Raw genomic sequence first — 13,567 nt, 5'->3', positions numbered from 1 at the left:
TGTAACGACAAGTTGTATTGGTAAATGTTTATTTTTATATATATATAATAGATTGCCAAGGGGTGACGTCAAAACCCCGAATCTTTTGCGCACGCCACTGCTGCTGACAATTCTAATTATAGAACCACACATTGTAAAACGTACATTAAATTAATTTTTTCAAGATGAGATCTACTGTGACGGAATTCAAAGTGCTTTAATGAAAACGAGAATAATTTTAACAGGAAGGAGAATAATAATAAATCTGAACATTGTAAACTTTTCTTTTGCCAAATAAAATTTAATTTCTAAATAATTAGTCAAATCTTTTCATTTATCAGTTAAAAATATCTCCACTGAAATTTTGTTTGTACACATTTCTAGTATGATACTTATTATTGATTTAATTTTATTCAATTTCACTGATATAAGAACTGCCCTTTCTATTCTATTTTTAACCTTATATATACACACACAGCGTGTATCAAAAAGAATCATCCGGTTTTTAAACAATATCTATTCTGTCTTTTCAAAGATGTGAGTGAACAACGTACTGTTGAAAAGAGGAACATCTCTAGTTGTACATGGTTTCCGCTAGGTAGCAGCAGTGTGCTTGAGTGAACGCCCACTACGGTTCTGGTTAAAATGGCATCTGAACAACAGAAAGCGTTTTGTGTACTACGTTTTGCGGAGTGAAAGTCAGTGATAACTGTTTAGCGTGACTTTCGTACTAAGTATGGTGTGGATCCTCCTACTGCACAGAGCATTAGAGGATGGCATGAACAATTCCGAACAACAGGTTGTTAGTGTAAGGGAAAATCACCGGGACGTCCTCGAGTACCCGACGGAGACATGGAGCGCGTCCGTCAATGTTTTACACGCAGTCCGCATAAATCCATTCGTCGTGCAGCTCGACAGCTCAACATGCCCTCGATGTCCGTCTGGCGTGTGTTGCGTCGTCGTTTACACATGAAACCATACAGAATTCAGCTACCGCAAGCTCTTTGTGAAGGTAACAAAGAACGACGTATGGCGTTTTGTAATTTCATTCTTGGCAAGATTGCAGACATTGCAAGATTGCAGAAGGTTTTGTTCAACGCTTAGTGTTTAGTGACGAGGCAACATGCCATTTGAATGGAAATGTGAACCGCCATAATGTGCGAATATGGGGAACGGAACACCTACATGAAGTTGTACAACATGAGAGGGACTCGCCAAAAGTTAATGTGTTTTGTGCAGTTTCCCGAAAAAAGGTGTACGGTCCATTTTTCTTTGTCGAGAACACTGTGACGGGGATAACCTACCTTGATATGCTTGAGTACTATCTTTTCCCACAGTTGGCGACTGATTCGAATGATTTCATCTACCAACAGGATGGGGCACCGCCACACTGGCATGGGAAAGTGCGGGGATTTTTAAATCGAACGATTGTACAACGATGGATCGGTCACACTGGACCAAGTGATGTAGCGTTACATTACTGGTCTCCAAGGTCACCTGACCTTACTGTATGTGATTATTTCTTGTGGGGATTTATAAAAGACTCCGTTTATGTGCCTCCGTTACCAAGCACACTGAATGAACTGCGACATCGCATAACGGCAGCTGTGGAAGCTGTAACTAAAGATATGCTAGCTGCAGTTTGGGACGAATTTTGAATACCGCATGGACATATGCCGTGCATCTCACGGGGGGCACATTGAACACCTATGAATAGGTGCAATAAAAACATTTTGAGTTTCACTGTCATGCAAAACAAAAACTATTTGTATATGTTTATTAGTTTCAGAAATACAGACTTGCCAAAGAGGATGAATCTTTTTGATACACCCTGTATATTAAGTGATAATTTATGCTTCTTGTCATATATAGGGCGGCCCGAAAGTCACTTTTCTCTAGGAGAGAACAAAATTATGATATATGTAGTAAGAAAAGAGCCTATCTGGTTACAATAATGTGAACAGATTTTGGGGGAGATGGCTGCAACTCAGCTCAACTGTAGAAGAGACTACTGTAGATTCTATATTCGAAAAGCAAATTTTCCTAAAATCTATTGAACATAGTCAAAAAAGCACAAAACACTAACATTAAAGTCAATGGAAAATCAATGAAAAAAAATTGAAGTCGTCTACATATCTGAAAAACTATAATAAGGAGATGGCTAATTGAAAGCTTATTGCCAAGACATAATGAAGAGCTTAAAAACAATGTATAGCACGTAAGGTAAACATGGATAAAACATTGTCAAAAGTCAGGTTGTTTGACTAAAATCAATAATCATGATAAAGTATATGCATCTTCTTCGAATTACCTGTGACGCCCCACGCGGAGATTACGTGCTTGAAATATCTCACATCTAGATTTGGAATTTAGAGACTCGATTTAGCATGCAACGTGACTTTGATCACGTGACACACTCTGGTGCTTCTGGTGGGCAAACCAGATAGGCTCTTTGTACTTATTGCTGAAATTAAGTAAGAGAACGACATGCTGGATGTGTTTTTCATTATTTGCAATACATTGTAAGCAACAATAATACACACATGTACATATATTTGATAACAAACCTTTATTTGCGTTAAGTTCATGAAAAGTATTTACAGTGTCTTGTCGCAAACCAAATTTTGAGGTTTACCAGCGTAGAGACATTCCTAATAATATCCATGCAGCGAAATCACAAAGTGTACGGCCACATAAGTGAGGAGGCCAGTCGAATGGCTCGCGGTGCCCGATCCATTCCGAGAAGTGTTAATTATTAAAAAAAAAAAAAAAAAAAAAAAAAAAAAAAAAAAGTCGAACAGAAAATGTGTAGTATTTACTTCATTCTATTATTTCCTATTGCTACCACTAGACGCTCGCAATTCAGCAGTCTCTTAGGAGATGACTCTAATGGTTAACACACTTTGCTCGAAAGAATATCATTAAAGGGAACATTTTAATTTTTAGTATTACATATGCAGTATCTCTTAGGGAAAACTAACGTTCGGGCCACTCTATTTATATAATTTATTTACTTCTATTTTCTCATATCTTGTCCGTGTATATCTGATTCTTAACTTGCCTTTCCTCCAAACTCTCGACTTATTTCTGCAACCAAAGAAATGGAATGAAATCTTTAAGTTTTGCGTCCAACGGTTAAGCCGGCTAGCCTAAAGGAGACGATGATGATGAGAAATAAATGAAATGGTGGAATGAAGAAAGTGGGAGGAAACGAGAAAACTCACGCAAGCGGTGTTTGTCCACCACAAAGTTCACTTGACGTGAATTGGGATCGAACCAAGGACCTCATGCACCAGAGGTGAACGCTCTACCATTGAGTTATCGCGACCTCCTCTTTTTATATATCATGTTGGAACATCAGTCAGAAGTGGAATTCAAGAACATTTATCAAATTTTAAAAACTTTGAATTTTCCTCTCTTTTTCCGACTTTCCTCGAACACATGATGTTTTGCTTAGTGTATTTAGTGCAATATCTTCACTAAACATTATTCGGCGTAAGCTCTAAACTGCGATAAACAAAGCCACGTGAAACTAAATCTCGCTGATTTGCTGTTGTCCTACCGACGCTTGTACTCCTCCGCAAAATAGTTCATGTGATTGTATTATTACTTTTACTATGAAGCTTCATATAAAACTGCTATATTATTATAAATGATAAAAACACAATACGGACTATCTAATAATACTGCAATCGAGTGTGGCTAATGAAACGATAGAAATAAACACTAAGCATGCGCAGTAATTATGGCGCCAACTCAACTGTGGACGGGTGTTCTGCTTTTAAAGTCTGAAAGATGACTGGCAAGAATCCCGGTTCCGCGAGTGTTGTGGTGAAACACCAACAACGCAAACCTTTACTCACTAAGCAACAATTGTTTACGAGCGAAATTCAAATACTTTTTTTTTTTTTAATCTTTCGAGTTTCTTTTGTTTCTTTTCTGCTGGTGCTGTAAGTATCTGGACAACACGAGACAGTATTGTCAAAACGCACGTGTATAATTTGCTCCTCCCCGTGGGGAGTGGGAGTGATACATCACTAGTCAATCGTATTTGTGACAAGCGGAAGGATACAAATATTTTGTTTATCGGAGTTTAGAGCTTACGCTGAACAATGTTTAGACATAGCTGAATTGCAGAAGACAAAATACGGTGAAATCTCGTAGAAGCCGTTTTCAAGCGCTCTATGAACAAACCATTTCTGATCTTGGGCACCCAGAAAACGAAAGAGAAATGTTTGTCTAGACATTACAACCAAATACAGAAGATTATATGAAACTTTCAATAATATCGAACACCATATTAGCAGAAATCCTCAAGATTATAGAAAGTTCACCTCTTTGTGCTTCAAAATATAGCTGTTACATTCGCGCTTTCCCAAGTGATGATTTTAAAAGTTTACGAAAAAAATTTGGTCGGAAACTCGATGAATCTTATCTAAAGACGAGTTACTCGCAGCGTACGGTTAGTGCTGCTCCGAAGCCGAGACCAGTTTTTCTTGTCTCGTCTCGTCTCGATTCTCAAAAAGCTTTTCTTCCTTATTATATTTATTTAAATTATATTTTAAATACATTTATTACTGAAGTATATTCTGTTATGATTTATGCATCTTTAAACGTTGATAAATCCTTTTCAATGTGTTCGTACAATCATTTATCAATTCATAGTTTTAGATTTCCAAACAATACTATACATAAGTGTCAGAAGTCTTCGTCCGTCCCTCCATACATTTGTCCGTCTGTTGACAAGTATCACAGAGGAAATGGTAAGAGATATCGAGATGAGCAAATGGTTCAGATTAGTCATTTCCGGTTTCAACATTTATCACCATACAACGGAAACAGCAACAGATAATGAAAAACGGTGTTTTAGTAAATGATTCAACGTCCCAATGCAACATATCATGATAATACTCTACGAAAACCGGAAGCGGTTCAAATTTACTATTACCTCCGGCTTAAGTACTGATTTTCACAGAGCGAAAACAGTAATAGATATTGAGATCACGGGCGGATCCAGGACCGACTTCTGGAGGGAGCGGTAGGTTGTAATACTGCTACTTAGAGCTACTTTTAAAAGCTTCAAACTCTAGGATGGGTTTTATTTATATACAATAAGATATAAAATAAGTATATATATAAAATAAGAAAGTTTCCCCCTGGATCCGCCACTGATCGAGATACGATTTTTCGCAATCGATTCAGTGCTCCAAGACTAGATTGTATGTGATCCATTAATCCTCTATTCAAAGGGAAAGTGGTTCAATTTTGAATTGAATTGTTTTGGAGTTTAACGTCCCTTTCAGCAGCGACGCTATATGAGACGGGACCTACTGATTAACGTGCAATCCAAACCACATGAACTCCCGCAGGGAATCGAACCTGGGTCTCCCATGCCAAAGGCGCGTACGCTAACCGCTTAGCCACGAAGGAGTTCGAAAGTGGTTTAAATTAACCTTTTCCGGTTTCAACGTTTATCGCAATAGAATGAAAATGATAACACATAGCGAGAAGTGATTTTCTGTAAACGACTCAGTGCTTTAAGGCAATGCAACGTACCGCGACTATCCCGAAGACAATAAAACCAGGAAGTGGTTCAAATTTCATATTACTTCCGGTTTGAATACTGACTTTCACAGAGCAAAAACCGTGAGAGTTATCGAGATGCTGTTTCCTGTAATCGATTAATCGATCCATCTTCCATCGAAGTAGGTTCCATCTTCCTTTCTAACCCTCTATTTAAACCGGAAGTGTTTGAAATTAGAAATTCCCGGTTTCAACCTTTATTGCTGTAGAACAAAAACGGGAACAAATAGCAACAAGCTGTTTTCGCAAACGATTCAGCGTCTCAGGGCGCAATGTAAAGATGGCTATCCTAAACACACTACCAAAACTGTAAGTCGTTTAAATTTAATATAAGTCAATCCGTATGAAGTGGTCAAAAAATGGTGAAAATGATTGCTCGACCATCTCCGAAAATTATAAAACTTTGAGTGTGACGAATCTTGTGTATGAGAAGGTCAGTAACACTATTCACATTGCTATATGTACAAGTGTTCCTGAATGACGACCATCTTTCTTGTCAGTGGAGTGCCAATTTTTGCATTTGCAAGTGTTTACGAAAACTACAGTTACTCAGGACGTACGAAGCAGACGAACATCAAACAAAAACGAATATTTACAGGAGGGACTGAGGTATACAGAGAATCTATATTCTTGCTTCTAAATGAATAAGCAGGGTTGCAACGCAATCCATGAAATCACCAGAAAAAGTACAGAAAATTACACATTTAAAAGGACTGTATTTTGGAATGGCATAAAGTGGGGAGTTCATAAGTTTTGTGCCGAATACTTTTGCATGTAAAGAGTCTGCAGAAAGATCTACAACTATGATACTACTGGGACCGTAGATTTATGGGGGTCCGAAAGTTGAAGTTTGTGATTTTGATGCCATGTTTGGGGCGTAATATTTCAGGAGGGCAAAGTGCTAATATTTGCTGGCCAGGCCACAAAGTAATTCTGTATGTGAATAAATTATTGAAAAAAAAATCATGACTGATATTGCATGGAAAAAAAGTGAGGACATGGTAAAAACTCGAAGAAAGCACGTGCGTAACGATGATCGTAGCCCGGAAAAATATAAATGTTGGGATATATTTCAAACTAGATCTCAAAAACTACGCATGGTGCAGCTATTAGGCCCGCCTTTGTTTGTGTTCAGTTGCGCAAAAGCTTGCGAGTGGCGTTTGTTCCATCTTTGTAGCTCCATGATCATTGACACGTATGTATGGTGAGGGGGTTAGCTCCCTGTTGCACCCACGACACCCGTCTTCGAACTAAACCTCAGTATTAAGGCACTTAATGTATCAGAAAAGTGTCATTGAAATCCAATCCCAGTTACGGAAGTTAATATGTTCACAAGTTTACGTTACATCTACCTATCCTATATAACGCAATCTTGTGAACACATTAACTTCCGTAACTGGGATTGGATTTCAATGGTACTTTACTCATATATTAAGTTCCTTAATACCGAGGTTTAGTTCGAAGACGGGTGTCGTGGGTGCAACAGGGAGCTAACCCCCTCACCATACATACGTGTCAATGATCATGGAGCTACAAAGATGGAACAAACGCCACTCGCAAGCTTTTGCACAACTGAACACAAACAAAAGCGGGCCTAATAGCTGCACCATGCGTAGTTTTTGAGATCTAGTTTGAAATATATCCCAACATTTATATTTTTCCGGGTTACGACCATTGTCACGTACGTGCTTTCCTTGAGTTTTTACCATGTCCTCACTTTTTTCTCCATGTAATATCAGTCATGATTCTTTTTCAATAGTTTATTCACATACAGAATTACTTTGTAGCCTGGGCAGCAATTTTTAGCACTTTGCCCTCCTGAGATATTACGCCCCAAACATGGCATCAAAATCACAAACTTCAACTTTCGGACCCTCATAAATCTACGGTGCCAGTAGTATCATAGCTGTAGATACTTCTGCAAACTCTTTACATGCAATAGTATTCAGCACAAAACTTATGACTCCCCCACTTTATGCCACTCAAAAATATAGCCCCTTTAAAAATGCAATTTTCTGTACTTTTTCTGGTGATTTCATGGATTGGTTTGCAACCCTGCTTATTCATTTAGAAGCAAGATTATATAGACATATATTGAGTACCTCAGTCTCTCCTGTAAACATTCGTTTTTGTTTGATGTTCGTCTGCTGCGTATGTCCTGAGCAACTGTAGTTTTCGTAAACGCTTGCAAATGCAAAAATTGGCACTCCATCAACAACAAAGATGCTCGCCATTCAGGAACACTTACACATACAACAACGTGAACAGTGTTACTGACCTTCTCATACACAAGATTCGTCACACTCAAAATTTTACAATTTTCGGAGATGGTTAAGCAACCTGCTCTGGATCACTTCGTATGGATTGACCCATATTAGTTCTAGTTTCAGTGCTGATTTCCACAGAGCAAAAACGGTAAGAGATATGAAGATGAGGTTTTCTGTAATTGATTCATTGTCCCAGGACTAATAGCTTAAATCTTATTCAATAACCTCTATTTAAACCGGAAGTAGTTAAAGTTCGTTTCAATTTCCGGATTCAACACTTACAGCTACAGAACACAAATAGTAGTACATAGCGGCTGCAATCTATTCAGTGTCTCAAGAGAGCATATTGTCACAACCTGGAACACCGTATTAAAATCAGATGGGATTAAAATTTACCACTGCTTCCGGCTTTAACACTGATTTTCGTAGAATAAAAACGGTACGATATATTCATATGCGGTTTTTTGCAATTGATTTAGCGTCTCAAGAATAGGTTCTATCTCCTTCGTTAACACTGTATTTAAAAGGAAGTGGTTCAAATTAACCATTTCGGTTTCAATATTTACAGTCATTGAACAAAAATGGTAATATATAGCAAGAAGTGGTTTCCTGTAATAGATACACGCTGTCAAAGAGAGCGTACTCTCACAACCCGCAACACACTACCAAAACCGGAAGTGGTTGGAATTTACTATGACTCCCAGTTTTAATACTGATTTCCGTAGAGCAAGAACGGTAAGAAATATCAAGATATAGTATATTTGCAATCGATTGTGTTTCCAAAAAGTAGGTTCTGTCTCATCCGTTTGCCATCCATTCAATCCGGAAGTGGATCAGATTAACAATTTTCTGTTTCAACCTTTGTCTCCATAGAACAAAATCTGTAGGCATAACGAGTAATGGCTTTTCGATGTGGATTAAGCATCCAAGAAACAAGTTCTATCTTCGATCTTATTAATCTATAGCAAACAGTAGTTATAGATTTACTTCTTCAAATTTGCGTATTGAATTCCTATAGTTTGGAAGTCTACCGTAATTTCAGACTGTGAAACGAAACTCACTTATATCTCACCATGATTCAAGTAACTAAAAATACTGTTTGACTCCTAAGATTTACGTGAAATAGTGCTGCCCACGAGACTCAAGCAATTTCTAGCCTCGAAAAAATGAAATGAAATCTTTGAGTTTTACGTCCCACGGTTATGCCGATTAGGCTAAAGCAGACAGACGGTGATGATGAGTAATGAATGAAATGGTGGAATGAACAAAGTGGGAGAACCCCGAGAAAATCCACGCACACAATGTTTGTCCACCACAAAGTTCACTTGGCGGGGGCTGGGATGGAACCCGGAACCCCAAGCACCAGAGGTGAACGCTCTACCACTGAGCCACCGCGGCCCTTATTTTTCTCGCCTCGAGTCTCAATATGTTTTTAGTAGTATTTTACTGCTATTTTAGACAGTTGTTGCAGTAAAAATGGTCTCAGGATGATTAAGGCAAGTGAATGATAATGAGAGAATTGGTGGAATGAGAACGTGGAAGGAAAGGAAGAAAACCAACAGACACAATGTTGTCTGCCATAAACTTATTTGGCCGGGGATTGAACCGGAGACCCAACGCACAGAAGTAGTCACTCTGTATCATTGAGCCAGATGGCACTCTATCATTGGTTATGGTATAAGTAGCACTGTCCAGATGCCCACGTCTTCAATAGTTGCAGTCGTAATAAATTTTGTTCAAGTATTGGTACCAATGTATTTTTATAATTATTAATATTCTACACATTATCAAATAAAAATAATAAAAAGGAAGGAAACTGGTTTACTGCGCGTCCCTGATATAAAGAGAGACTTATGGAGCGTTCTCATTAATTTGTTAAAGTACTGAAGCATATAGATTCTTGCAATTTAGTTATCGCCACTGAAGCGCTATACACTGATATGTGAATAGCCGAAACATCTTTATAATTTAAGCTGAAAAATCATCCTGATGAAAGGCGATCGAGCATCTCTCCAGAAATATAGATGAGAAAGGGTGTATCCACTTTGGCATAAGCACCAAACTATGTCACGTGATCAGCCAAGCCACGTTGCATGCTAAATCGAGTCTGGAGATTCCAAATCAAGATGTCCCGATATTTCAAGCACGTAACCTCCGCGTGGGGCGTCACAGGTAATTCGAAGAAGATGCATATACTTTATCGTCATTATTGATTTCATTCAAACAACTTGACTTTTGACAATGTTTTATCCATGTTTACCTTACGTGCTATACATTGTTTTTAAGCTCTTCATTATGTCTTTGCAATAAGCTTTCAATTAGCCATCTCCTTATTATAGTTTTTCAGATATGTAGACGATTTCATTTTTTCACTGATTTTCCATTGACTTTAATGGTCATATTTTGTGCTTTTTGCCTATGTTCCATCCATTTTAGAACAATTTCTTTTTCGAATGTAGACTCTACATAGTTTATCCTTTATTTAAGTTGAATTTCAGCCTTCTTCCTCTTTTGTTTTTGAGATAAGGAGAGGAATTATTTGTTTTTGATTGATTTTCCATTGACATTAATATTAATGTTTTTTGCTTTTTTCAGATACATATATGGATGACAACTTCATTTTTTTTATTGATTTGTCATTGAGACTTTTTTACTATGTTCCATCCATTTTAGGACAATTTCTTTTTTGAATGTAGAATCTGCATAGTCTGCTCTATATTTAAGCTGAATTTCAGCCTTATCCCTCTTTTGGATTTTGAGGCAAGCGGAGGAACTATTTGTTTTTTATTAATTTTCCATTGACATTAATGTTATTTTCTTTATATCTATGTTCTATCGATTTTAGGACAATTTGTATTTGGAATATAGACTCTAAATAATCGCTTCTACATTTGAGCTGAATCTCAGCCATCTGCCCCAAAGTGTAATCTCATCATTGCCCCGGATAGACCCTTAAAATAGGATATTAAAATGAACTGAAATTTTATGGTTATGTTCTTTAGGCTAAAGGAAACAGAATTAATGGTGAATGATTGTGCTTCCCCATCGGGAATCGAACCCGGAACACATACATCACAGACGCACGCGTTAGCTGTTAGACCAGCGGGGAGGGCCAATATTGATTATGACCACAGGATAACATAGAGAATATTATTGTGAAACATAGTTTGCAAATGGGTTCTTACCGTGAGAACCAGTTTTCTTCTGTGTATTGTAGGCATCGTACAAACTCTTGACATCTCCATTGGCTATCACAGGCACCTGGACGCTCTGCCTAATTTCTTTGATGGCGTGAAGGTTCACGGGCTGATGACGCTGCTCGGGAGTTCTTCCATGCACGGTGATAAATGAGACTCCTGCTGACTCCAGCTGACGACACAAGTTAATAGAATGTCTGCAAAATAAAGCAACACTTTCTCAATCAAAACAGTCATATTAGTTACATTACAGAAGTGATACACTATGATTTATAATGTACTATGGCTTTGCCTAACTTATACAGAAATAAAGAGTCGCGGTGGCTCAATGGTAAAGCGTTCACCTCTGATGCATGAGGTCCCTGGTTCGGTTCCAGCTCGCGCCAAGTAAACTTTGTGGTGGACAAACACATGTGCGTGGGTTTTATCGGGTTCTCCCGTTTCCTTCCATTTTCTTCATTCCATCATCATTGTCTCCTTTCTAGCCGGCATAATCGTGGGACGTAAAACTTAATATTTCATTTCATTTTTTTTTCTTTTTTTAATACAGAAATAATGAAGTTGGGAGGAAAGACTTTTCATTCTACGAGTTCTCTGGATAAATGATTGTGTATCCAACATTCTCGAGGGCAAAGCACACTCTAGTGCTTAATTGCTAATTTTTGCAATCTACACGTAACCATTAGCTATTAAGATATCGTTGCTTCTGCCCTTAATGCAAAACTCCTTTTTTTAATACACACAGAAACTGTCTGTATAATGGAATTCAAGTTAATAAACGTAATAAAACATCTACCCAGGTTAATGTTAAGAGATATGGAAACAATGTTGTTTCAAAACAAGAATACAGCGGCTACCATACGTTGAAATACAGTTCATCAATTTTCAGAAGACGATAGACACACTAATTTTCTTAATTTTGACTTAAAGTGCTGTACATATTTTCTTGAACATGTATAAGTGGAATAACGTGTATGTGGTTGAAGAATTAACTCCGGCAAAAGGCAAATTGAAAAAGTAAACTGTAGGTTTGTGAAATAGCGCAACAAAATATAACTCCACGACGCAGTACAGAGATAATAATGTTTTTACATAATACACATGTATATATAACTTTTAAGAATATGACGTCACTACACTCAACTAAGACTGGTTTGTTAAGAACAATATGGTTAAGAGAATTTAGCGACATACTTTCTTTGCGATACAATAACATTAAATTATTTTAAAATCAGCAATCACTAGCACAATATCCGTCCTTCGCACGGGGATAATTCGTTTTATTTTGGAAATAAAGAGCAATGGAGGCTGAGTTTCGATTTAAACGGCAACGCAAGTGTCACTGTTCATCTCAGTGACCTCGAAAACTATAGGTTCGACACTAATATCGGCCATTTTCGATCATTTTTGTATATCTCGTCCTCTCCCTCCCTCAAATTGCAGGGCTGAATTTGGATTTAAACGGGATCGGAAGTGTCATTGATCATCTCAGCGACCCTGAAAACTATAGAAACAGCAACCCTGAAAGCAGTGTTGCAAATCCCAGATTCTGGTCACTACTTTACTATTATTTTACAACTTTTGTAGGGTTCAATATAAAAATTCATCTCTCTCTTCGCAGAAAAAGACCAAGTTTGTCTTTACAGGATTAGAGAACAATGTTGTGTGCATGCTTTGTCTAACTTTTATGAAAATTCATGATAGGGTTTTTGAAATATTAATTTTTGAAAATAGTCTAATTTTGAAATTTTCACTTTTTCCATGCTAAATTCTCAGTTGTTGTGTACAGATAGGTAGGAAATAATATTTTTACTGTAATGTCATGTTTCCATCGTATTTATTCCTAGCATAAAACAAATCTTGTGTGTTTCCATTTAGGCACAGGAAATATCCGAAATATGTGCACAATAAAGGTTTTTTTTTTTTTTTTTTTTTTTTTTATAACTTCAACAATTTTGTTACAATTAATATTACACCTCTAATGTCTGTGTTTGGTATGGTTTGGAAGAGTTGAAATCATAGTATAAAATAAACAACAAAAAAGGTTTCTAGCACTTTTTGTTCTTTCTTAATAATACATTCAAAACCCACTTCCTGCAAAAGTAATTATCTGTGGTGATTTTTTAAAGAGGTTGCAACACTGTTGCAAATCATCCGAGGCCAAAACTATTTTGTTTCTGTATTTTGGTTATGTCCATCTTTAATATATATTTTTATCACACAACTTCAAGACGGTCATGGTACACATTTGGCTATCACGTGTACGATTTGAAATTAAATGGGCCAGTAGATGCTCTTACGCAAACATACCGTATTTGCGCGGATACTGACCGCACTTTTTTCCCTAAATTTTAGCTTGAAAATGAAGGTGCGGTCTATAATCGAGATTTCCCCCCTCAGGTAATAAATCTTCAGTTTCAAAATGCCATGTACATGCATTATTTTGGAGCCTTTAATTTTAATCATTTCAGTTGTAACGGCACATCACACTTCGACATCTAGAAAGTCAAGCAAGTCTTTTCCAATATCTGGATATTTGTC

General features: G+C 37.3%; 1 protein-coding gene across 1 annotated transcript in view; it reads right to left on the bottom strand.

Moving 5' to 3' along the window:
- Dus4 (Dihydrouridine synthase 4) overlaps positions 1-13,567 on the bottom strand; it is a 40,426-nt gene that overhangs the window by 5,122 nt on the left and 21,737 nt on the right. Inside the window, exon 6 of the mRNA XM_081739316.1 lies at positions 11,015-11,223. Within this exon, the coding sequence (XP_081595442.1) occupies positions 11,015-11,223 (209 nt within the window). The remainder of the gene's footprint in view (positions 1-11,014; positions 11,224-13,567) is intronic.

This window comes from Thermobia domestica, chromosome 14, assembly GCF_964235325.1.
Source record: "Thermobia domestica chromosome 14, izTheDome1.hap1.1, whole genome shotgun sequence".
NCBI classification, from domain to species: Eukaryota; Metazoa; Arthropoda; class Insecta; order Zygentoma; family Lepismatidae; genus Thermobia; species Thermobia domestica.
The sequence above is the reverse complement of the archived record's forward strand: the minus strand, read 5'-3'. Positions and strand labels throughout refer to the sequence as shown.